General features: G+C 41.9%; 1 protein-coding gene across 26 annotated transcripts in view; it reads right to left on the bottom strand.

The window, feature by feature from the left end:
* The window catches only part of LOC128685599 (protein bric-a-brac 1-like), a 518998-nt gene that overhangs the window by 251828 nt on the left and 242912 nt on the right, over nt 1-24258 (bottom strand). The window contains exon 6 of one of the 26 annotated variants that reach the window (XM_070087920.1): nt 5985-6128. The exons of the other annotated variants lie outside the window; for them this stretch is intronic. Coding sequence (XP_069944021.1) covers nt 6000-6128 — 129 coding nt within the window. The 3' untranslated portion in view covers nt 5985-5999. Of the gene's footprint in view, nt 1-5984; nt 6129-24258 lie in introns of those variants that run through there. 26 annotated transcript variants of the gene reach the window in all.

Here is a 24258-nt window from a genome sequence, read left to right on the forward strand (position 1 = left end):
TGTAATGAGAAAAAAAAAAAAAACTTTGACCGTGTTTTTGGATTAAAACGGCGACTTTCGCTGTATTTTCGTATGGTATTTATGGTTGTAGTCTAGTTTTCCTGGTCTCATTTTATAGAATGGAAGACATATTACAGAAATAAAGATGATTTTGATTGGTTTCACAATGAAAAGTACCTTGAAATTGAACTCAACGCAGCAGAAATCTTTGATTTTTACCAAAGTTCAAAAGTAAAAAAATCATGCCAAGCGTCCAATACACGTCAACTGGTGAGTCTAATAATCTTTCACAAGTGTGCTGATATTATTTATACCATTTTTACACTAATGCAGTAGTCTGCATAACAGTAAATCTTCTATTTTTTTGTAAGAATAAAAATTCAAAGTGGAAAGCAAAAGAAATATAAGAGGGGCCTGGGGACATGTCTAACAAACAGAGAAAATGTTATTTTAGTGCCAGGAATGTCTTTCTTGTTTATTCTGGACCCTATTTGGAAATTGGCATCTTCTGAAATTTGTGTGAAATTGGCATCTTCTGAAATTTGTGTGAAATTGGCAAAATTGCCAATTTCTAACCACTTTATTGGATAGTTGAAATTGGTAAATGGGTGGTTTCTTGTACTCATTCGATAGAAAAAATGGAGTTTAGTGAAATAAATATGATTTTTGTCGACTAGTACACAGGAATTGGCCGAAAATAGGGCTCAAAGTGGGCAAAATCACCGATGCGTAAACACTGGCGAGACCACTAACTTCGCGAGAGCATAATTCCGTAAGCTTTCCATCAAATTTCAAACTTTTGGTGTCATTATGATTGGGAAAAGATTATCATTTCATAAGATTTTTTTTTTTCCGAAAAATATTTGACCCTGACAACAAGTTTAGGAGAGGGCCTCTCGACCCTTAACCCTTTGACTGTCGCAACCCCCAATCCTGAGGTGTCTCCTGGTGTCGCAAAATTTAAAAAAAAAAAAAAAATATTTTTTCTTATGAAATGATAGAGAATCTTTTCCCGATTGTAATGACACCAAAAAAACGAAATTTGATGGAAAACTGATGGAATTATGCTCTCGTGAAGTTAGCGACCTCGGCGCTGTTTACAAATCGGCGATTTCGCCCACTTTGAGCCCTATTTTCGGCTAATTCCATTGTTCCAGTCGCCCAAACTCATAGCTATTTCTTTAGAACTCCATTTTTTCTATCGATTGAGTACAAGAAACTGCCCATTTACCGATTTCAACAACCTAATAATGTGGTCAGAAATTTGCAATTTGGCCAATTTCACGAAAACTAAAAAATATGACAATTTCAAAATAAGGTCCAGAATGAACAATGCAGACATTCCTGGCCCTAAAATAACATTTTCTTTGCTCATCAGTCATGTCTCCAGGCCCCTCTGATATTACTCTTGCTTTCTATTTTTTATTTTTATTCAAACAAAAAATAGAAGACTTACTATTATGCAGACTACTGCAATACTGTAATAATTGTATAAATAACATCAACCCATTCATGACTGCAAATTAGAATGGCTAGTTGGACATTTATTGGACAATGGCATCATTTGTTTACTTTTGAACATTGGCAAAAATCAAACATTTCCCCTACTTTGAGCTCCATTTCTAGGTTCTTTTTATAGTAAAATCAATCAAAATCACCTCTATTTCTATAATATGTTTTCCATTCTATCAAATGAGACCAAGAAAATTAGAATACAACCATAAATACTATACGAAAATAGACCACAAAGTCGGCATTTTAATTAAAAAAAAACGGTCAGTTTTTTTTCTCATTATGCACTGCGTGCTCCAGGATTTTTTTATATGGTGCACACTGACCACACAGACCCATTCTCTCACATGTGGGCCTACCAGCTTTCTCCTGCTTGATTTGAAGCCGCTAGAATTTGAGTACATATACGTCAAACACGGTACCTCGTAAGACGTATATATACGGCCGCGACAGTCAAAGGGTTAAGATCTTGTTTCATGCTACTCGAGACTAGAAGCTATTTAATAGGAAGCTGTTTGCTCCTTAAGTACTTCCAGATCCTTTTAAAATTTTACATCTCTTCTAATTCTTCTCTCATACACTCAATGATCAATATAATCTCATGTTCCTCCTCCCATCTTCCTGACCTACCAACAGCCTTCTCATCTTACTTCCTCCCATTTTCTTTCTCTGCAGATTGCCTTGTGTATTGTCAGCAGTACTCTCGCTGTCTATTATCACTTCCTGGTCTGATATTTATCAACAATTATGACTTTTCTACTTTGTCCCTTCCTTGGCTCCTGCTTTTTCCTTCATCATTAAAGCCTCTTCTACTCTTCCCCTTATTCAGTTTTTTAATTTCTTCCAATTTTTGAGCTCTTCAGCCATAATTACTCTTTTTTTGCACATTTCCACTGTTTCCTCCTGGAGAGTGTTAAGTTTTCTATATTACTCCATATCCATTCCTTTCTTCAGACTATTATGAACCTAAGTATTGTCAAACTATCATGAACCTAAGTATTGTCAGACCACCATGAGCCTAAGTACTGGAATATCATAAACCGAAGTACTGTCATATTATCATGAACCAAAGTATTGTCAGACTGTCATGAACCTAGGTATTGTCAGAACATCACTAACCAAAGTACAGTGGACCCTCGTTTTTCGTAAGCATCAGAATTTGTAATTTTCGTAAATCGAAACTTTTTTTGTCGAAACATTGACTCGCGAATCATCGTTTGACTTGCAAATAGTCGTTCATCCCAAACGCGTACAAGCGGTCCCACACACGATTCACAGTCAGTATGCATTGTTTATCAGCGAGCGAGCACAATCCCAATCGTTCATACATTTCATAATATTCCATTCGTTTTAGTGCTTGCAACTGCTAAATAAGCCACAATGGTCCCAAAGAAAGCTCCTAGTGCCAGCCCTTTGGTAAGGAAAGTGAGAAACACGATAGAATTCAAGAAAGACATCATTGCAAAATATGAAAGTGGAGTGCATGTGGCAGAGCTTGCCAGGATGTATGGGTAACCCCACACAACCATCGCTTCCATCATGGCCAAGAAAGAGGAAATCAAGGAAGCTGTTGTTGCGAAAGGGGTAAATATGCCCACAAAAATGAGAACGCAAATCCTCGAAGATGTGGAGAGGCTGTTGTTGGTGTGGATCAATGGGAAACAATTAGCAGGAGATAGTGTTATGCAGTCGATAACTTGTGAAAAGGCAAGGCAGTTGCATGACAATCTTGTAAAGAAAATGCCTGAACAAGTGCTGATGTTAGTGACTTTAAGGCCAGCAAAGGCTGGTTTGAAAGATTTAACCCTTTGAGGGTTTTCGTCGTACTAGTACGTCTTACGCGTAGGGGTTTTTGACGTACTAGTACTCATAAATTCTAGCGGCCTCAAATCTAGTGGGAGAAAGCTGGTAGGCCTTCATATGAAAGAATGGGTCTATGTGGTCAGTGTGCACAGTCTAAAAAAAATCCTGCAGCACACAGTGCATAATGAGAAAAAAAAAACTTTTACCATTTTTTTTGAATAAATCAGCGACTTTGCAGTGTATTTTCGTATGGTACTTATTGTTGTATTCTAGTTTTCTTGGTCTCATTTTATAGAATGGAAGACATATTACAGAAATTGAGATGATTTTGACTGGTTTTACAAAGAAAGGTGCCTTGAAATTGAGCTCAAAGTAGCAGAAATGTTCAATTTTTACCAAACTTCAAAAGTAAACAAATTGTGCCAAGCGTGCAATACACGTCAACTGGTGAGTCTAATATTCTTTCACAAGTGCACCAATAATATTTATACCATTTTTTACACTAATGCAGTAGTCTGCATAACAGTAAATCTTATATTTTTTGTGAAAATAAAAATTCAAAGTGGAAAGCAAAAGAATATAAGAGGGGCCTTGAGACATGACTAATGTCTAGAGGAAATGTCATTTTAGTGCCAGGAATGTCTTTCTTGTTTATTCTGGACCCTATTCGGAAATTGGCATCTTTTGAAATTTGTGTGAAATTGGCAAAATTGCTAAATTCTGACCACTGTACTGGATAGTTGAATTTCATAAATGAGTGGTTTCTTGCACCCATTCGATAGAAAAAATGGAGTTCTAGCGAAATATTCATGTTTTTTGTCGACTAGTACAGTGAAATTGGCCGAAAATGGGGCTCAAAGTAGGCAAAATCGCCGATGCGTAAACATCGCCGAGACCGCTAACTTTGCGAGAGCATAATTCCGTAAGTTTTCTATCAAATTTCAAACTTTTGGTGTCTTTATGATCGGGAAAAGATTCTCTATCTTTTCATAAGAGAAAATAATTTTTTTTTTTTTTTAAATTTGGCCGACCCTGAGAACGAGTTTCGGAGAGGGCCTGTCGACCCTCAAAGGGTTAAGAAGCATAGTGGCATACACAGTGTTGTAAGGCATGGTGAGGCTGCAAGTTCAGACAAACAAGTGTTCAATTGTGATGAAACAGGCCTCTTTTGGAAGAAATTGCCAAAGAGGACCTACATCATGCAGGAGGAAAAGGCACTGCCAGGACACAAGAATATGAAAGATAGGCTTACTCTTTTGTTCTGTAGCAATGCTAGTGGGGATTTCAAAGTGAAGCCTTTACTGGTGTATCACTATGAAAATCCCAGAGTGTTCAAGAAAAACAGTGTAGCCAAGAGTAACTTGTGTGTGATGTGGAAGGCTAACAATAAGGCATGGGTCACGAGGGACATTTTCCATGATTGGTTCAATGAAGTGTTTGGCCCCAGTGTGTAGAAATACCTCCTGGAAAATAAATTAGAACTCAAGTGCCTCCTGGTAATGGACAATGCACCTGCTCAACCTCCAGACTTGGATGACCAAATGGTGGAGTAGCTTCATTTCATCACAATGCAGTTCTTGCCCCCTAATACCACTCCTCTCATCCAACCCATGGACCAGCAGATCATTTCAAACTTCAAAAACTACAGCAAAGTAATGTTTCAAAGGTACTTTGATGTGACTGCAGACACTCAAATGACCCTAAGAGAGTTTTGGAAACATCACTTCAATATCCTCCACTGCATAAATCTTGGGAGGGAGTGACTTCCAGGACCTTGAACTCCGCTTAGAGAAAATTGTGGCCAGATTGTGTCCAAGAGAGGGATTTTGAAGGGCTTGGGGATGACTCTGAGGACCCTATGCCAGTTGTGGAATCTATTGTGGCATTGGGGAGGACCACAATGAAGAGCTAACCACTGAAGAGCTGCAAGAGCTTCATCTGGAACAGCAACAGACCACAGCTCAGGAAATTGCTTCAGAGAAGGAGGAAGAGAGATGGAAGAAGGTGCCTTCTTCAGAGATTAAGAAGATTTGTGCAATGTGGAGTAGGATGGAAAGATTTGTGGAGGAACATCACCCTAACAAAGCTGTTGCAAGCCGTGTCGGCAACATGTTCAATGACAATGTCTTGTCCCATTTTAGGGAAATTTTAAAGAGATGCCAGAAACAGAGCTCTCTGGACAGATATTTAGTGCCACAGGTGTGCAGTGATTCTCAAGCTGGTCATAGTGGTATTAAAAAACAAAGAAGGGAAGTAACCCTAGAAAAGAACTTGGTACCTGAAGTCTTTATGGGAGGGGATTCCCCTTCCAAACAGTAATTTCTCCATCCTCTCCCTTCCTGTCTTCCATACACTAAGAAGAATCTTCAATAAAGGTAAGTGTCATGTTATTATTGTTTTATTCCTCATGTCTCATTGTTTTCTGTATATGTGCATCTATATTTCACGTAAGAAAATGATTTTGTTTTAATACTTTTGGGTGTCTTGAACGGATTAATCGGATTTACATTACATGTATTTCTTATGGGGAAAATGGTTTCGCAAATTGTCAATTTTGCCATTAGTCACACTCTCTTGAACAGATTAATTACAAAAAACAAGGGTTCACTGTATTGTCAGACTATTGTGAACCTAAGTATTGTCACCCACCTTGTCTTCCCTTCATTTCTGATTGCTCTACTGAGTCACCGCATTCTTTTCCTCAGCCAATGCAGATAAGATACTTGGTGAAGTCGTGTAACAAAAAGATGCTGTTGGTTCCACTCTCCCACAGCTAAGTATACATGTTCTTCCTGTGATTTCAGCCTTGCCAGCTAATGGAGAAACTGTCAGTTACTGCACTTGGTTCATATTCTCAAACTATTCAGTCTGCAGCACATTAAGGTATACATATTGCCAATGAATGGTACGGTACCCTCGGGCACATGCGTGGGGGAGGGAGGGAGGGAGGGAGGGAGGGAGGGAGGGAGAGAGAGAGAGAGAGAGAGAGAGAGAGAGAGAGAGAGAGAGAGAGAGAGAGAGAGAGAGAGAGATAGAGAGATAGAGAGAGAGATAGAGAAAGAGAGAGAGAAAGAGAGAGAGAGAGATAGAGAGAGAGAGAGATAGAGAGAGAGAGAGATAGACAGAGAGAGAGAGAGAGAGATAGAGAGAGATAGATAGAGAGAGAGAGATAGATAGAGATAGATAGATAGAGAGAGATAGATAGATAGAGAGAAACACTGATGTTCCAAAGTAAAGATAACAAAAACAATGAAGAAAGATAAAGAATGTTATATAAAAACAAACAAAGAGGATGGAAAATACTTCAAACTACACACATTAATATTGATTTCCTCTTACAAAGCAACTAAAAAGTTATAGATGGATCTCATTTATTGTTTATTTTTTATGAATTTATATGCAGTAATTTTCTTGATGTAAAACAAAAGCAAATAAAAGGAAAGAAATCAAAAGCATTTGTATATTGTAAAATTTATATATGCACAGCATCATAATAAAACTACTGTACAACAACAGCAGCAGATTATTATTAATTAAAAAATATTTGACATACATAAAAATGCTAATAATATTTATCTGGTATGTAAATGATATGCTGGAATTAACACCATTCTTACTCTAATACAATAAACACTGAAGAGTGTAAATAATAGAATAAATCTTGTGCATGCCTAAACCAGCAAGAAATAAAATCCGTCAGTTAGCCTTCATCAACAGCATTTCATTCTGTTGTTCGTGGCCTTTCAAAAATCAGGAAATGCATATAAAATAAGGCTAACCCATTAACAGAGCCACTTAACTGGAATGTTAGTGCCAAGATCAAAATTTCAGAGATTATTATTAAAAACCTTGCCTCTGTGTATGCCAAGTATGTATTTATAAGACTGGGTGTAGCCACAGGCACACATGTACACTTACATGTAGAAGCCCATACACATTACTAATACAGGAGGACCCCACTTTACAAGGCTTTGCTTTATGACATTTTGCTAATGCAGCAGTTTTCAATTACAGCCTCTCCTCACTTAACAGCAGAGTTCCGTTCCTAAGACCACATCGTTAAATGAATTCGTCACTAAGTGAGGAGCATATTATAATGGTAGATGGTTTGTGTCAACCATCTTTGATATTGTTTTAATGTTACCTTTGCACCATTTATAACATTTCTGGTATATTATTAAATGTTTATACAGTAGTGTACTGTATATTGAAATAAACAGAATAGAGGAAATCAGCTCTAACATACAATATTTAGGTGTAAATACTGGTCAGAGAGCCCATCGTAAGTCCGAGGCGTTGGTAAACGAGTACGTCGCTAAGCGAGGAGAGGCTGTATACCCATTCTTCATTTATTCATATTTCCTACAATGAAATATATTCACCACTCACTATAAGCTAAGGATGAAAATATTTTAAGGTAAGTAATGTGTGTACTCTATTGCTCACCTAACCCTTAAACTGTCCAAACATAGATCTATGTTGACATGCGTAGCGCTCCAACCTTGATTTTCTCCATTTGAAAGCATGTAAAATCGGACGTAGATCTACGTTCGGAGCACTACACACGTCAACGTAGATCTACGTTTGGACATTTTAAGGGTTAATATATGATAGTGTAAACATGTTATCAGACTTTTATATGCATCTGAAAGTGAAAAAAGGCTATGTTTCACTTTACAGCAATTTTTGCTTTACAGTAGCAGCCTGGAACCTAACCTGCTGTATAAGTGGGGCCCTCCTGTAGTGTATTTTAGAGTACATTAAGGGACATGGTGAAATGTAAACTAAAACAGTAAGAAAGTGACCTGAGTAGGCCAGTGGATGGCCAAATATTTTTTAATATTGTGAAGTTCAGACATGCATAAAGAAGGCAAATTGTAGAAAAAAAAAAGTCATCAAGACAGTGGGGAGGTGACAAAAAAAAAATTGGGGGGGGGGGGGAGAGAGTGAGAGAGGGAGTGAGAGAGAGAGAGTGAGAGAGAGAGAGAGAGAGAGAGAGAGACAGAGAGAGAGGAGATGAGAGCGGAGAGCAGAGAGACAGAGAGGAAGGAGAGAACGAGAGAGAGAGAGACAGAGAGAGAGAGACCGAGAGAGAGAGACAGAGAGAGAGACAGAGAGAGAGCAAGTGAGAGAGACAGAGAGAGAGACAGAGAGAGAGAGAGAGAGAGACAGAGAGAGAGAGACAGAGAGAGAGAGAGAGAGAGAGAGAGAGAGAGAGAGAGAGAGAGAGAGAGAGAGAGAGAGAGAGAGAGAGAGAGAGAGAGAGAGAAAGGGAGAGTGGATTCAAAACAGTATTGCCACACACAAACCAAACTAATGTGAAAACTGATGATAAAGATCACTTGTACTTGTATTTTGAAAAGGTTGTCCAAATTTTTGTATTCTCAAATTGCACCTCTAAAATGAAAATTGAGGCAAATAATGAAAATGGGAGTCAGCAGGTTTCCACTTGTAGAATTACTACAGATATGCCTCTGTTGTTGTTGTTGTTGTTAACATATCAGTAAAGAAAAAAACACGTTCAGCACCTGTGGACAGGTCTTCAAGCTCCAAAATATTTGCAGGCAATGACTGCCAATGATACATGGAGCCAAGTGGTAGGTAACTGGCTCTTTACTTTTATCTAATATTTACAATAAGAAAAAAGAAGTCTATTTTCCTATACTATACAATATCTGGAACTACGGTACACTATGTATTACTGTAATGTATTCACCAAATACTGGTCAGAAAAATATGTTACGACTTTAAGGAGATAATTTGTTTTGTTAAGCGACTAGTTTCAGAAGTGCTGTGGACGGCTGCATTACCTTACAATATGGAATAATAACAATTAAGTTTCATACACACTCAAACACAGTTTTAACACCGACAATCAGAATTAGATTGTTTAGTTCATGTAGTTTAATTAACGCCTATTGTCTGAACATAGGTCATAGATGCAGCTTTTGGTAGTAATATTATGGAACCAGATATTAAAAATACTTTAATCCCTAAAAGAAATGATTGAATTAAACTTTGTGTATATACAATGCGATAAACATCTCTCAATATATAGTGTATGCTGGGGAGGGAAGAGAAAGAAAAGGAAGACGTCTTGTGCTGTGGTATACAATACTTACCAACTTTGATTATTAGGTTTAAAGTTCATCAACTGCTTGACAAGCATCAAAGTCATATTTAATCTAAAAACTAACATCAAGGATGCTAATCTCTAAAATATGGATTAAATTCAGTATATATATTGTACATGAAGACAGATCTTAAGGACACAAATGAAAATAACTAACGCAGACTTCTTTGGATTATCCTAGGTTAAATCTATAAAAAATTTCAGTACATATGTACACAACATTAATGTGCCCTTAGAACGATTGTGCAAATTTATACTACTATTTAAAATTATTTGTAGATTTCCTGAAAAAAACTTGCTTTATCTTATCACAGCTTTATGTAAACTTTTGATCATATAATGGCAAATGTCTCATAAATGATTCCCTACCCACCATGTTTTTGATTTGCAGTAGGCTGGTAATCAAAATAAATTAGATAAAAGTATGGTCAGGTACAGAAACAGAGCAAATGAAGAGAGGAAACAGAGGCACAGGGAGATGAGGAGGCAAAGAGGAGAAAAGAACATAAATGTCTGCAATACAAATGATTAAAGGCAGATTATTGATTGGGCAGAGTCAATCATCATAATGGTCCCACAGCATCTATGGAAAGCCATGAAATGCAAAACCAAAATGGGATAAGAAAAATGAACCCAGGTACAATGCAGTCAGGAATTTGAAGAAAGAAAGATGTTTGCATTATAATCCAACATTTGGTCTTGGAGTCAATGCCTACAAGATACAAAAATAGTTAAGCAACAAATTTGTTGGTGGACATCAAGGGCCCCAAAAGCAGCTTTGCTTTTTTAGAGACTGTGTATTGCAATTAGGCGATGAAATGCTCGCTGCAGCCAGATACACAGCCTACCTCACTGGAGCTCCAAGATCACTTCAGTATGCAGGTTTCATGCTATCACGATACACACACGTTAACATTCCCAATTTATCAACTGAAATAAAAGTTATAACCCTTATGGGTTTAGCGCTTAAATCTAATAATAATTGATGAAAATAAAGTAGCTTCAGGAGAACCTTCAAGATGATTTTTGCTTTGGCAAAGACTGGTCAAGGATCATAGAAACAATATGGTAATGACAACTTTCAGAAATGCAATGGAAGACAACTGAAGTAGGCTTAGGCAGGCCCATGCTAGGAAGGTTGTACTCACACACCATTCATATTTAATGTATTTTTCAAGGAGTGCAAGTTTACCCTCAATCCTGCTGGGTTTAGTAATTTTTTTATAAAAATAATTCAATGACTACTTGCCAAGTTGTATAACTGTTGCCAAACCATACAAATGTTGCCAAAGTATACATGTGGCCAAACTATACAATATTAGTCCAATCACACAACTGAAGGTTAACTTAGGCAGTAAGTATTAACCCTTTGAGGGTCCGTCCCGTAGATCTACGGCTTTATGTTCAGGGTCCAAACCGTAGATCTACGTCATAAGCTCAGCTCACTCTGATAAACTGTGAGTGGTACATTTGGGCCTAGATATGACAGAATACATCTATGTGGTATGTGTGCACCACATAAAACAGATCCTGCAGCACGCTGTGTATAATGAGAGAAAAAAACTGAAATCATGATTTTTCGATTAAAACAGCGACTTTGCAGTGTTTTTTTCGTATGTTTTTTATAGTTCTATTTGCGATTTCTTGGTCTCATTTGATAGAATGGAAGACATATTACAGAAATAGAGATGATTTTGATTGGTTTTAGCACTGGAAATGGCTTGAAACTGAGCTCAAAGTAGGAGAAATGTTAAATTTTTGCCGATATTCAAGAGTAAACAAACGACCTCACACGTCTAATACACGCCAGCTGGTGGGTCTAATATGCATTCACAAATATGGTGATGATATTTATACAATTATTACAGTATTGCATATTATTATTATTATAATCAAAAAGAAGCGCTAAGCCACAAGGACTATACAGCGCTGCAGGGCAGGAAGGAAGCGAGGGCATCAGGTGGCAAAAGGGAGATGGATGAGCAACAGGTTACGGATAACAGCGGGGCAGTGGATGGTGAAAGGGTAAAGGGCAGCAAGAGACTGAACCAGAAAGGGCTGAGGGGAGTGCGAAAAGTATCATCAGAGTTTGTGGAGTAAATCAATCGTTGTCAAGAAGTCAATGAGAGAGTCAGGATTAAAGGAGGGTCCATCAGCAAGAAGGGAAGGTAAAGAGAGAGTAGGAGAACGAAGATGACGTTGGAGGTAAATTCTGCGTGCTCGTTGATAGAGAGGGCAGTCTAACAGAATGTGGCTAATCGATACTGGAACTTGACACTGCTCACAGAGAGGAACAGGGTGCCTCTCCATGAGATACCCATGAGTAAGACGAGTGTGGCCAATGCGAAGGCGGGAGAGAGTGGTCTCCCAACCTCGGCACTGATGACAAGAAGACGGCCAGTAACCTATGCTCGGTTTAATAGAATGAAGTTTGTTACCGAGCAGAGTTGACCAACGTTGTTGCCAACGGGTGCGAAGGTGGGTAGCTATTGCAGCAAAATAGTCCAGAAATGGAACACCTCGATAGGAAATTGGTAGGTCATATACTGCTGACCGCGCAGCAGTGTCTGCCTGTTCATTGCCCTGTACGTCGACATGACCAGGGACCCAACAAAAAACAATATCTTTATGTTTGGTAGAGATACGGCGTAGCCAAAGTTGGATACGGAGAACTAGGGGATGAGATGTATCAAATTGTCGTATAGCCTGTAGAGCACTAAGGGAGTCTGAGACTACTACAAATGATGACACAGGCATAGATGCGATACAAATAAGTGCTGCAAGAATGGCATACAGTTCAGCAGTAAAAATGCTAGCTGAAGATAGTAAATGCCCTCGTACGACGCTGTCCGGAAACACTGCTGCGAATCCGACGCCGTCTGAAGACTTAGAGCCATCTGTGTACACAGCGGTGGCATGAGAATGGGAGTGGAAGTGATCAAGAAAAAGAGAGCGGGAAGCCACCGTAGGCAGTTGAGCTTTCGAGCAAGGGAGTGAGAAAGAACAGACCCGAACAGCTGGAACTTCCCAGGGGGGTAGGGAAAAGTGAGATGCTACATGAACATATAAAGGTGGTAACTGAAGGGAAGACAAGAGTGAAAGTAGGCGAAGAGAAAAGGGACGGAGCAAACAGGGGCGGCGAACGAATAAAGAATGTCTACTAATATCGGTGACCATTCTATAAATGGAAGGATTGTGTAGATCGTGAGAGCGTACATAGTAACGAAGGCAATGGGCATCACGGCGATCAGACAAGGATGGAACATTTGCTTCTGTATAGAGGGGAAGAGCGAAAAGCACCAAGGCACAAACGTAAGCCTTGGTGATGGATAGAGTTAAGGCTAGAGAGAGTAGCAGGAGAGGCCGCGGAATAAATCTGGTCACCATAATCGAGTTTCGATAAAACGAGGGCTGAATGTAGGCGAAGCAGAGTTCGACGATCAGCTCCCCAGGAAAGATGAGCAAGGGTTTTAAGAAGGTTTAGCCGGCTGTGACAAGTTGCCTTCAGAGAGGTAATGTGAGGTTTCCAGGTTAACCGACGGTCAAAGAGAAGGCCTAGAAACCTGACTGTATCACGTTCGGGGATACGGGAGCCATAGAGATACAAAGGATGATCGGAGATAACAGAGCGTCTAGTGAAAGTAATTTGGTGAGTTTTGGTACTTGAAAATTTAAACCCATGTGTGGTGGCCCAAGTGGAAACACGGTCGACCGCATGCTGGAGAGAAACTGCAATAAGGTGACAGTCAGCGCCTGCACAAGCAATAGCGAAGTCATCAACATAGAGTGATGACCAAATATTGGGTGGAAGAACAGAGGCCAAATCATTTATAGCAAGGAGAAAAAGTGTTGTGCTTAGAACACATCCCTGAGGGACACCTTCAGCTTGGACGAAGTCCGGGGAAAGAACATTATTGACTCGAACACGGAAATGTCTGTCAGTTAAAAAGTTCTTAAGGAAGGATGGTAGATTGCCTCGGAGGCCTAAGGAATGGGCCTGGGCCAAAATATTATACCTCCAAGTTGTGTCATATGCCTTCTCAAGGTCAAAAAATATGGCAATAGCTGAGTGATTATTCGCAAAGGCATTACGAACATACGTATCCAAGCGTAGTAAGGGGTCTATGGTAGAACGACCCTTACGAAAGCCATATTGACTAGCGGAGAGACTGTTGTGAGTCTCTAAATACCACATTAAACGTCGATTTACGAGGCGTTCCATCACTTTGCAAACTGCACTTGTAAGAGCGATGGGGCGATAGTGGGAGGCATCATGTCCTGTAGTACCCGGTTTGCGGAAAGGGAGAACAATGGCAGATTTCCACAGCTGGGGAAGAACTCCTTGTGCCCAAATAAGATTGAAGAGGTGTAAGAGGACTACAAGGGCTGACCGATGTAAATGTTGTAACATACGAATATGAATGTCATCAGGCCCAGCTGCCGACGATCGGCAAGCTGAGAGCGTTGCCTCCAGTTCTTGAAGTGTAAAAGGCACATTATACTGTTCTTCTCCGAGAGAAGAAAAGTCCAAGGGTACTAACTCTCTGGCAGACTTTGAGGAAAGAAACGAGGGGCATAGATGGAGCCCTCGGGAAATACGGACCAGATGTGTGCCAAGTTCAATGGCAACGTCGAGAGGGTTTGCTATATCAACACCAGTGACCCGTAGAACAGGAGCCGGGTCAGGAGAGTATTTACCACTCAATTTCCTCACTTTTTTCCAGACTGCACTCATAGAAGAAGCAGAGGTGATGGTGGAAACATAGTCTCGCCAACAAGTGCGTTTAGCTTCACGGATGACACGGCGAGCGATCGCACGCTTCTGCTTAAAATCAACAAGTCTCTCAGCGGTTCTATTGTACCGGTACCTGCCCCATGCAGCACGTTTCAAACGTACTGCACGAGCACAAGCAGGAGACCACCAAGGCACGCACTTCTGAGAATGCCTGCCTGAGGTTTGGGGTATAGAATGAGAAGCTGCGGTATAAACTGATGTCGAGAAGATGTGTAGGAGCTCATCAATGGAGGATGAAGAAGGAACCTCACTAAAAGCAGTGAGGTGTGAGTAAAGATCCCAATTTGCCCGATCAAATTGCCAGCGAGGGCTACGGAAAGGTGGTGAATAGGAAGGAGAAGTAAGAATGATCGGAAAATGATCGCTGTCATGTAAGTTTGGTAGAACAGACCAGGTGAAGTCTAGTGCAGTGGAGGAAGAGCAGACTGATAGATCGATGCAAGAGAGAGTATGAGTACGAGGATCAAAATGGGTGGGAGTACCCGTATTTAAAACATGGAGGGGGTGAGAGGCAAGAAAAGCCTCCAACTGAATGCCACGTGAGTCACAATGAGACCCCCCCCAGAGGAAATGGTGGGCATTAAAATCACCAAGTAACAGAAGTGGTGGTGGTAAGGATGAAACAAGAAAGGCAAAGTCTGGGATAGAAAATGCTCGAGAAGGAGAGAGATATAAAGAACATATTGTAAACCACTTATTCAAGTGGATACGGGCTGCAGTGTAATGCAGCGAGGTATGGACAAATAGTTGACAGTACGGAATATCATTGCGTAGAAGAAGGGCACTTTCATTAAAGGTCCCATCTGAGAAAGGATCCGAAGAATACAATAAATTATAGCCTGAGATAGGTTGGAAAACAGCCGAGTGTAATTTTGGTTCTTGTAAGCAAGCACCAACAGGGGAAAACCTGGAAAGCAACATCTGAAGCTCACCCCGATTACCCCTGAGGCCGCGGATATTCCACTGTAAATAGGCCATGATTGGCGATGAAGAAAATATCAGGAATCTGTAGGTAAAGGCACCTACGGACTAGAGGGGTTAGAAAAGTCAACGTGTGGTGGCATTGGAAGATGTTCAAGTAGCGAAGGAACGGAGCGTTGCGAAGAATGGGGTTGTGAAGATGGAGGAGAGGGAAGAGAAGGAACAGGAAGTGAATCAGTGTCCATTGAAGGTTTAGTCTCTGCAATATATTCTGAAATGGCTTCAAGTGTTTCTGAATTCAAAGATGTATGGGAAACCATATTGGAGATAGGAGGAGGAGGGTGAGTAAAGATTGGGACAGTAATGGACTGTACCAAAGTAGAGGGGGAGGGAAAAGTGTAAGGGACTGGAGATGAAGTGTGGGGGGGGACAGAAGAGGCAGAAACCTGGGAGGTGACAGAAGAGGGAGAAACTTGGGAGGGGACGGGGGTGGAAGGCATAGTACGAGGAGGAGGGTGAATCTCCACACTTGTAATAGAGCCAGAGAGAGGGGAAGAACTAGGTACAGAGACTGGAAAGGTAAAGTGTGGAGGTGGAAGAAGGGAAGGAAGGGGCAAAGAAGATTTGAGCAATGTGGATTTTTTGGACTTCTGAGTAGAGGGGCGATTGGTATTAGGTGTCGTACGAGGTCTTGTCGATACTGGGGCTTGTGAGGAAGGACGCGAAGATGTGAGAACAGACTGAGTTGTAGTCGGGACGTCAGAGCCAAGGACAGCAAAAGGATTAGATGCCGTAGTGGCTATGGGAGGGGTAACAACAGAGGAGGCTGCAGAAGATGGGACCCCAGAAATGGGGGGACGTTTGGAAACACGAGAATAAGAAACACGGGGTAGTCTCCCTTGGAGGCGGAGATGAGTAACTGCCATAGCATAAGGGAGACCTTCTGCCTCTTTGAGGCAACGGATTTCACGTTCATTTAAGTAGACCTGGCAACGGCGGGAGTACGAAGGGTGAGCTTCATTACAATTAAGGCAAGATGGAGGTTGACTGCAAGATGTATGAGAATGGTCGTCGGCACCACAGACTGGGCATTCGGCCATAGATCTGCAATATTTCGCTGGGTGACCAAAACGCCAGCAATTTCTACATTGTTGCGGTGTAGGTATCACCTTTCGAACTTGTAACCGATGTCCCGCGACATATACAGAGGACGGGAGTTCTCGGCTGTCAAAAGTTAAACGAGCCACATTGCAAGGGTAACGTCTCCGCCCCCGGGCAGGAAGGACATAAGTGTCTACTTTGAGGATTGGGAGATCCTGGAGTTCCAGCTGTTCAAAAATGTCATTGCCACATGACTGGAAATTCTGTTGGACTATGGTATGGGGCAGAATGACAGTACCACTACAAGAATTGAGAGAAAGATGTTTTTCAATAGTGATAGGAGTAGTATCGATATTCGAAAGGAGAGAAAGATCATGAGCTTGGGTAGCATTCTGGACAGTGACGATGCGCGTACCGCTCTTGAGAGCGTGAAATGAAATATCTCTGCCAACATGACGCAGGAGCGCTTTGGCAATACTATGGTCAGAAAGGTAGGCAGAAGAAGAAGTTGGTCTTAAAGTAAAGAATTTAGTCCATTGTGTGGTCCGAAACTGAGTGTGGAGAGGGAGTGCTTGACGTGTCGGTCGTTTCCGAGTAGAATGGGAAGGTAACGACGGAGCATCATCAGGAGATTGACGTTGGCGTTTAGGAGTAGGACCGGAGTTGGTCCGGCATGAAATGGGTGGGCGATTCGAAAATTGCCGTACCGTAGAGGGAGAAGCCGGAAGCATAGTCAAAGGAGAGCGGAGTTCAGACAAATCGAAGGAGTCAGTCGAAGCCCCGGTACCTGAAGCGGGTGAGGAAACAGCACCAGCAAGAGGTACAGGGGCATCAGGAGTGTCCGAAGAGTGGTCTAAACACAAGGCAGGGTCAGAATGGGGTGCGGTATCAAGAAGGGGCCCGGGGGTAGTGGTTTCATGGACTAGGGCTGCCATGGTTAGGTTACTCCTTTGCTTTTTGTTTTTAAGAAAAAAAAAGAAAGAAGAAAAGAAAATAAAAATAAAAAAAAGAATAAAAAAAGGGGGGAGCGGGGAGGAATAGTTCCCAGGAGGAATGAAAGGGCCGGAAATCTCCCTCCGCGCCCAAGAGGACTCGACACCGCTAGTAGCGCAGATGCAGCATGGAACCCGTGCCATACCCTACCCTTCATGCCAGTAAACCAGCAATCTGGGATAGCAACCTCACATCTGCCGAGCTACCTCGGTGGACAAAAGAGAGGGCGGCCGGATATCCGCCACAAAGCATACCTCCTTCAGCCACCACCCCCGGAATCCGAAAGGTGGCTTCCAGAGATACACCCGTCGCCCAAAAGACACCCAAAGCTACTCCGGGATACCGGAGAGGGATCGGGACATCCCTAGGCAATCCAGATTCCACGGCAAACTACGCCACCGCCAAGAAACCTCAACGGAATGGGATGGACCCCGGTGTCCTTTCCCCTACCTAGGAACTAGCGCGCCTGTGGGAGAAATCACGAAGGCTAAAAAGAGGAAGGGCAAAAGGGAGGGGTGAGGAGGAGGAGGAGGAATGGAAAAAGGGGAGGATGGGGAGGATGGGATAGGGGAGGGGAGAATGGGGGGTAATTAGGTTCGGTCTGAGGAAGAAGACCGACAGGGCTAATTCCTCAGACCAAGAGCCTCTTCACCACGCCAAGGAGCCCCCCTTGAAGAGGACAGTATTGCATAACAGTAAGTCTTCTATTTTTTGGTGTGAATAAAAATTCATTATGTGAATAAAAAATCAAAATGGAATCTATTTGTAAAGCCTCAAAATGTAACTAATGAACAGAGGAAATGTTAGTTTAGTTCCAGGAATACCTACATTGTTTATTCTGGACCCTATTTTGAAATTGGAATATTTTGAACTTTGTGTTAAATTGACCAAATTAACAATTTCAGATCACTTTAATTTGTAGTTGAAACAGTTGACTTGGCGATTTCTTGTGCTCAATCGATAGAATAGAAGTAATACTAGTGAAATAGCTAAGAATTTGGTTGACTGGAATAACGTAATTGGCCTAAAATGGGAGTCAAAGTCGGCAAAATCGCCGATTCGTAAATATCGCTGACACATCAAAATTCGCGAGAGCATAATTTCGTCAATTTTCCATCAAATTTTGTACTTTTTGTTATATTACCTTCACAAAAAGATTCTCTACCCTTTCATAAGAAAAAATAACAAATTTTTTTTTTTGAAAATTCTTGGACACTGGGGCACCACTTCAGATTTGGGCCTTGGACCCTGAAGGGGTTAAAGGCCTAGACCGCAAACTGTAGAAGAAAAAACTGAAGCCAATTTATGTGCCATGTCACCATGTATAACAACATTCATGGAAATCCAGACACCTGTGTAAACCATTTTGTGTTGAATATCAAGTATGAATAGTGAACACATTTACCTCTACTATACTCCCTCCCTCCAATCTGATATCCAATCCTTCAGTGCCTAGATTTTTTTGTTAAGATCATCACCTTGATCTTACATATGTTCACTATTAATTTCTCTCTTTTACATACCCTCCCAAATTCCTTTATCAACTTTCACAACCTCTTTTCAGATTCTCCCCCCCCCAAAAAAAAAAAAAAAACTCAGCTGTGACAACTCCCATGTTATATCACATGTGTTACTGTTAAATCCCATACCTCTCCCCAACAACCTAGCATTCACTTCTTTTACACCCTCATCTATAAATATTTTCAACAACCATGGTGACATAAAACATCTCTGTCTAAGGCCTACTTTTACTGGAAAATAATCCTGCTGTCTTCTACATACCCTAACCTGAACCACCTATTCCACACATTTAAAACAAATGCCACATTGCTTCTCTAACCACCATATCATATGCCTTTTCTAAATCCATAAATGCAACTAAATTATGTTCCTTAAATTTATATAAGTACTGTTCACTTATATGCTTCAACATAAATACTTGGTCATCACATCCTTAACCCTTTGACTGTCGCGGCCGTATATATACGTCTTACGAGGTACCGTGTTTGACGTATATATACTCATAAATTCTAGCGGCTTCAAATTAAGCAGGAGAAAGCTGGTAGGAGCACGCAGTGCATAATGAGAAAAAAAAAAACTGACCGATTTTTTTAATTAAAATGCCGACTTTGTGGTCTATTTTCGTATAGTATTTATGGTTGTATTCTCGTTTTCTTGGTCTCATTTAACAGAATGGAAAACATATTATAGAAATAGAGGTGATTTTGATTGATTTTACTATAAAAAGAACCTAGAAATGGAGCTCAAAGTAGGGGAAATGTTTGATTTTTGCCAATGTTCAAAAGTAAACAAATGATGCCATTGTCCAATAAATGTCCAACTAGCCATTCTGATATGCAGTCATGAATGGGTTGATGTTATTTATAGAATTATTACAGTATTGCAGTAGTCTGCATATTAGTAAGTCTTCTATTTTTTGTTTGAATAAAAATTCAAAATAGAAAGCAAGAGTAATATCAGAGGGGCCTGGAGACATGACTGATGAGCAAAGAAAATGTTATTTTAAAGCCAGGAATGTCTGCATTGTTCATTCTGGACCTTATTTTGATTATTATTATAATCAAAAAAGAAGCGCTAAGCCACAAGGACTATACAGCGCTGCAGGGCAGGAAGGAAGCGAGGGCATCAGGTGGCAAAAGGGAGATGGATGAGTAATAGGTTACGGATAACAGCGGGGTAGTGGATGGTGAAAGGGTAAAGGGCAGCAAGAGACTGAACTAGAAAGGGCTGAGGGGAGTGCGAAAAGTATCATCAGAGTTTGTGGAGTAAATCAGTCGTTGTCAAGAAGTCAATGAGAGAGTCAGGATTAAAGGAGGGTCCATCAGCAAGAAGGGAAGGTAAAGAGAGAGTAGTAGAACGAAGACGACGTTGGAGGTAAATTCTGCGTGCTCGTTGATAGAGAGGGCAGTCTAACAGAATGTGGCTAATCGATACTGGAACTTGACACTGCTCACAGAGAGGAACAGGGTGCCTCTCCATGAGATACCCATGAGTAAGACGAGTGTGGCCAATGCGAAGGCGGGAGAGAGTGGTCTCCCAACCTCGGCACTGATGACAAGAAGACGGCCAGTAACCTATGCTCGGTTTAATAGAATGAAGTTTGTTACCGAGCAGAGTTGACCAACGTTGTTGCCAACGGGTGCGAAGGTGGGTAGCTATTGCAGCAAAATAGTCCAGAAATGGAACACCTCGATAGGAAATTGGTAGGTCATGTACTGCTGACCGCGCAGCAGTGTCTGCCTGTTCATTGCCCTGTACGTCGACATGACCAGGGACCCAACAAAAAACAATATCTTTATGTTTGGTAGAGATACGGCGTAGCCAAAGTTGGATACGGAGAACTAGGGGAAGAGATGTATCAAATTTTCGTATAGCCTGTAGAGCACTAAGGGAGTCTGAGACTACTACAAATGATGACACAGGCATAGATGCGATACGAATAAGTGCTGCAAGAATGGCATACAGTTCAGCAGTAAAAATGCTAGCTGAAGATAGTAAATGCCCCCGTACGACGCTGTCCGGAAACACTGCTGCGAATCCGACGCCGTCTGAAGACTTAGAGCCATCTGTGTACACAGCGGTGGCATGAGAATGGGAGTGGAAGTGATCAAGAAAAAGAGAGCGGGAAGCCACCGTAGGCAGTTGAGCTTTCGAGCAAGGGAGTGAGAAAGAACAGACCCGAACAGCTGGAACTTCCCAGGGGGGTAGGGAAAAGTGAGATGCTACATGAACATATAAAGGTGGTAACTGAAGGGAAGACAAGAGTGAATGTAGGCGAAGAGAAAAGGGACGGAGCAAACAGGGGCGGCGAAAGAATAAAGAATATCTACTAATATCGGTGACCATTCTATAAATGGAAGGATTGTGTAGATCGTGAGAGCGTACATAGTAGCGAAGGCAATGGGCATCACGGCGATCAGACAAGGATGGAACATTCGCTTCTGCATAGAGGCTCTCAACAGGGGAAGAGCGAAAAGCACCAAGGCACAAACGTAATCCTTGGTGATGGATAGAGTTAAGGCTAGAGAGAGTAGCAGGAGAGGCCCCGGAATAAATCTGGTCACCATAATCGAGTTTCGATAAAACGAGGGCTGAATGTAGGCGAAGCAGAGTTCGACGATCAGCTCCCCAGGAAAGATGAGCAAGGGTTTTAAGAAGGTTTAGCCGGCTGTGACAAATTGCCTTCAGAGAGGTTATGTGAGGTTTCCAGGATAACCGACGGTCAAAGAGAAGGCCTAGAAACCTGACTGTATCACGTTCGGGGATACGGGAGCCACAGAGATACAAAGGATGATCGGAGATAACAGAGCGTCTAGTGAAAGTAATTTGGTGAGTTTTGGTACTTGAAAATTTAAACTCATGCGTGGTGGCCCAAGTGGAAACACGGTCGACCGCATGCTGGAGAGAAACTGCAATAAGATGACAGTCAGCGCCTGCACAAGCAATAGCGAAGTCATCAACATAGAGTGATGACCAAATATTGGGTGGAAGAACAGAGGCCAAATCATTTATAGCAAGGAGAAAAAGTGTTGTGCTTAGAACACATCCCTGAGGGACACCTTCAGCTTGGACGAAGTCCGGGGAAAGAACATTATTGACTCGAACACGGAAATGTCTGTCAGTTAAAAAGTTCTTAAGGAAGAATGGTAGATTGCCTCGGAGGCCTAAGGAATGGGCCTGGGCCAAAATATTATACCTCCAAGTTGTGTCATATGCCTTCTCAAGGTCAAAAAATATGGCAATAACTGAGTGATTATTCGCAAAGGCATTACGAACATACGTATCCAAGCGAAGTAAGGGGTCTATGGTAGAACGACCCTTACGAAAGCCATATTGACTAGCGGAGAGACTGTTGTGTGTCTCTAAATACCACATTAAACGTCGATTTACGAGACGTTCCATCACTTTGCAAACTGCACTAGTAAGAGCGATGGGGCGATAGTGGGAGGCATCATGTCCTGTAGTACCCGGTTTGCGGAAAGGGAGAACAATGGCAGATTTCCACAGCTGGGGAAGAACTCCTTGTGCCCAAATAAGATTGAAGAGGTGTAAGAGGACTACAAGGGCTGACCGATGTAAATGTTGTAACATACGAATATGAATGTCGTCAGGCCCAGCTGCCAATGATCGGCAAGCTGAGAGCGTTGCCTCCAGTTCTTGAAGTGTAAAAGGCACATTATACTGTTCTTCTCTGAGAGAAGAAAAGTCCAAGGGCACTAACTCTCTGGCAGACTTTGAGGAAAGAAACGAGGGGCATAGATGGAGCCCTCGGGAAATACGGACCAGATGTGTGCCAAGTTCAATGGCAACGTCGAGAGGGTTTGCTACATCAACACCAGCGACCCGTAGAACAGGAGCTGGGTCAGGAGAGTATTTACCACTCAATTTCCTCACTTTTTTCCAGACTGCACTCATAGAAGAAGCAGAGGTGATGGTGGAAACATAGTCTTGCCAACAAGTGCGTTTAGCTTCACGGATGACACGGCGAGCGATCGCACGCTTCTGCTTAAAATCAAGAAGTCTCTCAGCGGTTCTATTGTACCGGTACCTGCCCCATGCAGCACGTTTCAAACGTACTGCACGAGCACAAGCGGGAGACCACCAAGGCACGCACTTCTGAGAATGCCTGCCTGAGGTTTGGGGTATAGAATGAGAAGCTGCAGTATAAACTGACGTCGAGATGTGTAGGAGCTCATCAATGGAGGATGAAGAAGGAACCTCACTAAAAGCAGTGAGGTGCGAGTAAAGATCCCAATTTGCCCGATCAAATTGCCAGTGAGGGCTACGGAAAGGTGGTGAATAGGAAGGAGAAGTAAGAATGATCGGAAAATGATCGCTGTCATGTAAGTCTGGTAGAACAGACCAGGTGAAGTCTAGTGCAGTGGAGGAAGAGCAGACTGATAGATCGATGCAAGAGAGAGTATGAGTACGAGGATCAAAATGGGTGGGAGTACCTGTATTTAAAACATGGAGGGGGTGAGAGGCGAGAAAAGCCTCCAACTGAATGCCACGTGAGTCACAATGAGACCCCCCCCCAGAGGAAATGGTGGGCATTAAAATCACCAAGTAACAGAAGTGGTGGTGGTAAGGATGAAACAAGAAAGGCAAAGTCTGGGATAGAAAATGCTCGAGAAGGAGAGAGATATAAAGAACATATTGTAAACCACTTATTCAAGTGGATACGGGCTGCAGTGTAATGCAGCGAGGTATGGACAAATAGTTGACAGTACGGAATATCATTGCGTAGAAGAAGGGCACTTTCATTAAAGGTCCCATCTGAGAAAGGATCCGAAGAATACAATAAATTATAGCCTGAGATAGGTTGGAAAACAGCCGAGTGTAATTTTGGTTCTTGTAAGCAAGCACCAACAGGGGAAAACCTGAAAAGCAACATCTGAAGCTCACCCCGATTACCCCTGAGGCCGCGGATATTCCACTGTAAATAGGCCATGATTGGCGATGAAGAAAATATCAGGAATCTGTAGGTAAAGGCACCTACGGACTAGAGGGGTTAGAAAAGTCAACGTGTGGTGGCATTGGAAGATGTTCAAGTAGCGAAGGAACGGAGCGTTGCGAAGAATGGGGTTGTGAAGATGGAGGAGAGGGAAGAGAAGGAACAGGAAGTGAATCAGTGTCCATTGAAGGTTTAGTCTCTGCAATATATTCTGAAATGGCTTCAAGTGTTTCTGAATTCAAAGATGTATGGGAGACCATATTGGAGATAGGAGGAGGAGGGTGAGTAAAGATTGGGACAGTAATGGACTGTACCAAAGTAGAGGGGGAGGGAAGAGTGTAAGGGACTGGAGATGAAGTGTGGGGGGGGACAGATGAGGCAGAAACCTGGGAGGTGGCAGAAGAGGGAGAAACTTGGGAGGGGACGGGGGTGGAAGGCATAGTACGAGGAGGAGGGTGAATCTCCACACTTGTAATAGAGCCAGAGAGAGGGGAAGAACTAGGTACAGAGACTGGAAAGGTAAAG

This window comes from Cherax quadricarinatus, chromosome 23 (genome assembly GCF_038502225.1).
Source record: "Cherax quadricarinatus isolate ZL_2023a chromosome 23, ASM3850222v1, whole genome shotgun sequence".
Lineage (NCBI taxonomy): Eukaryota > Metazoa > Arthropoda > Malacostraca > Decapoda > Parastacidae > Cherax > Cherax quadricarinatus.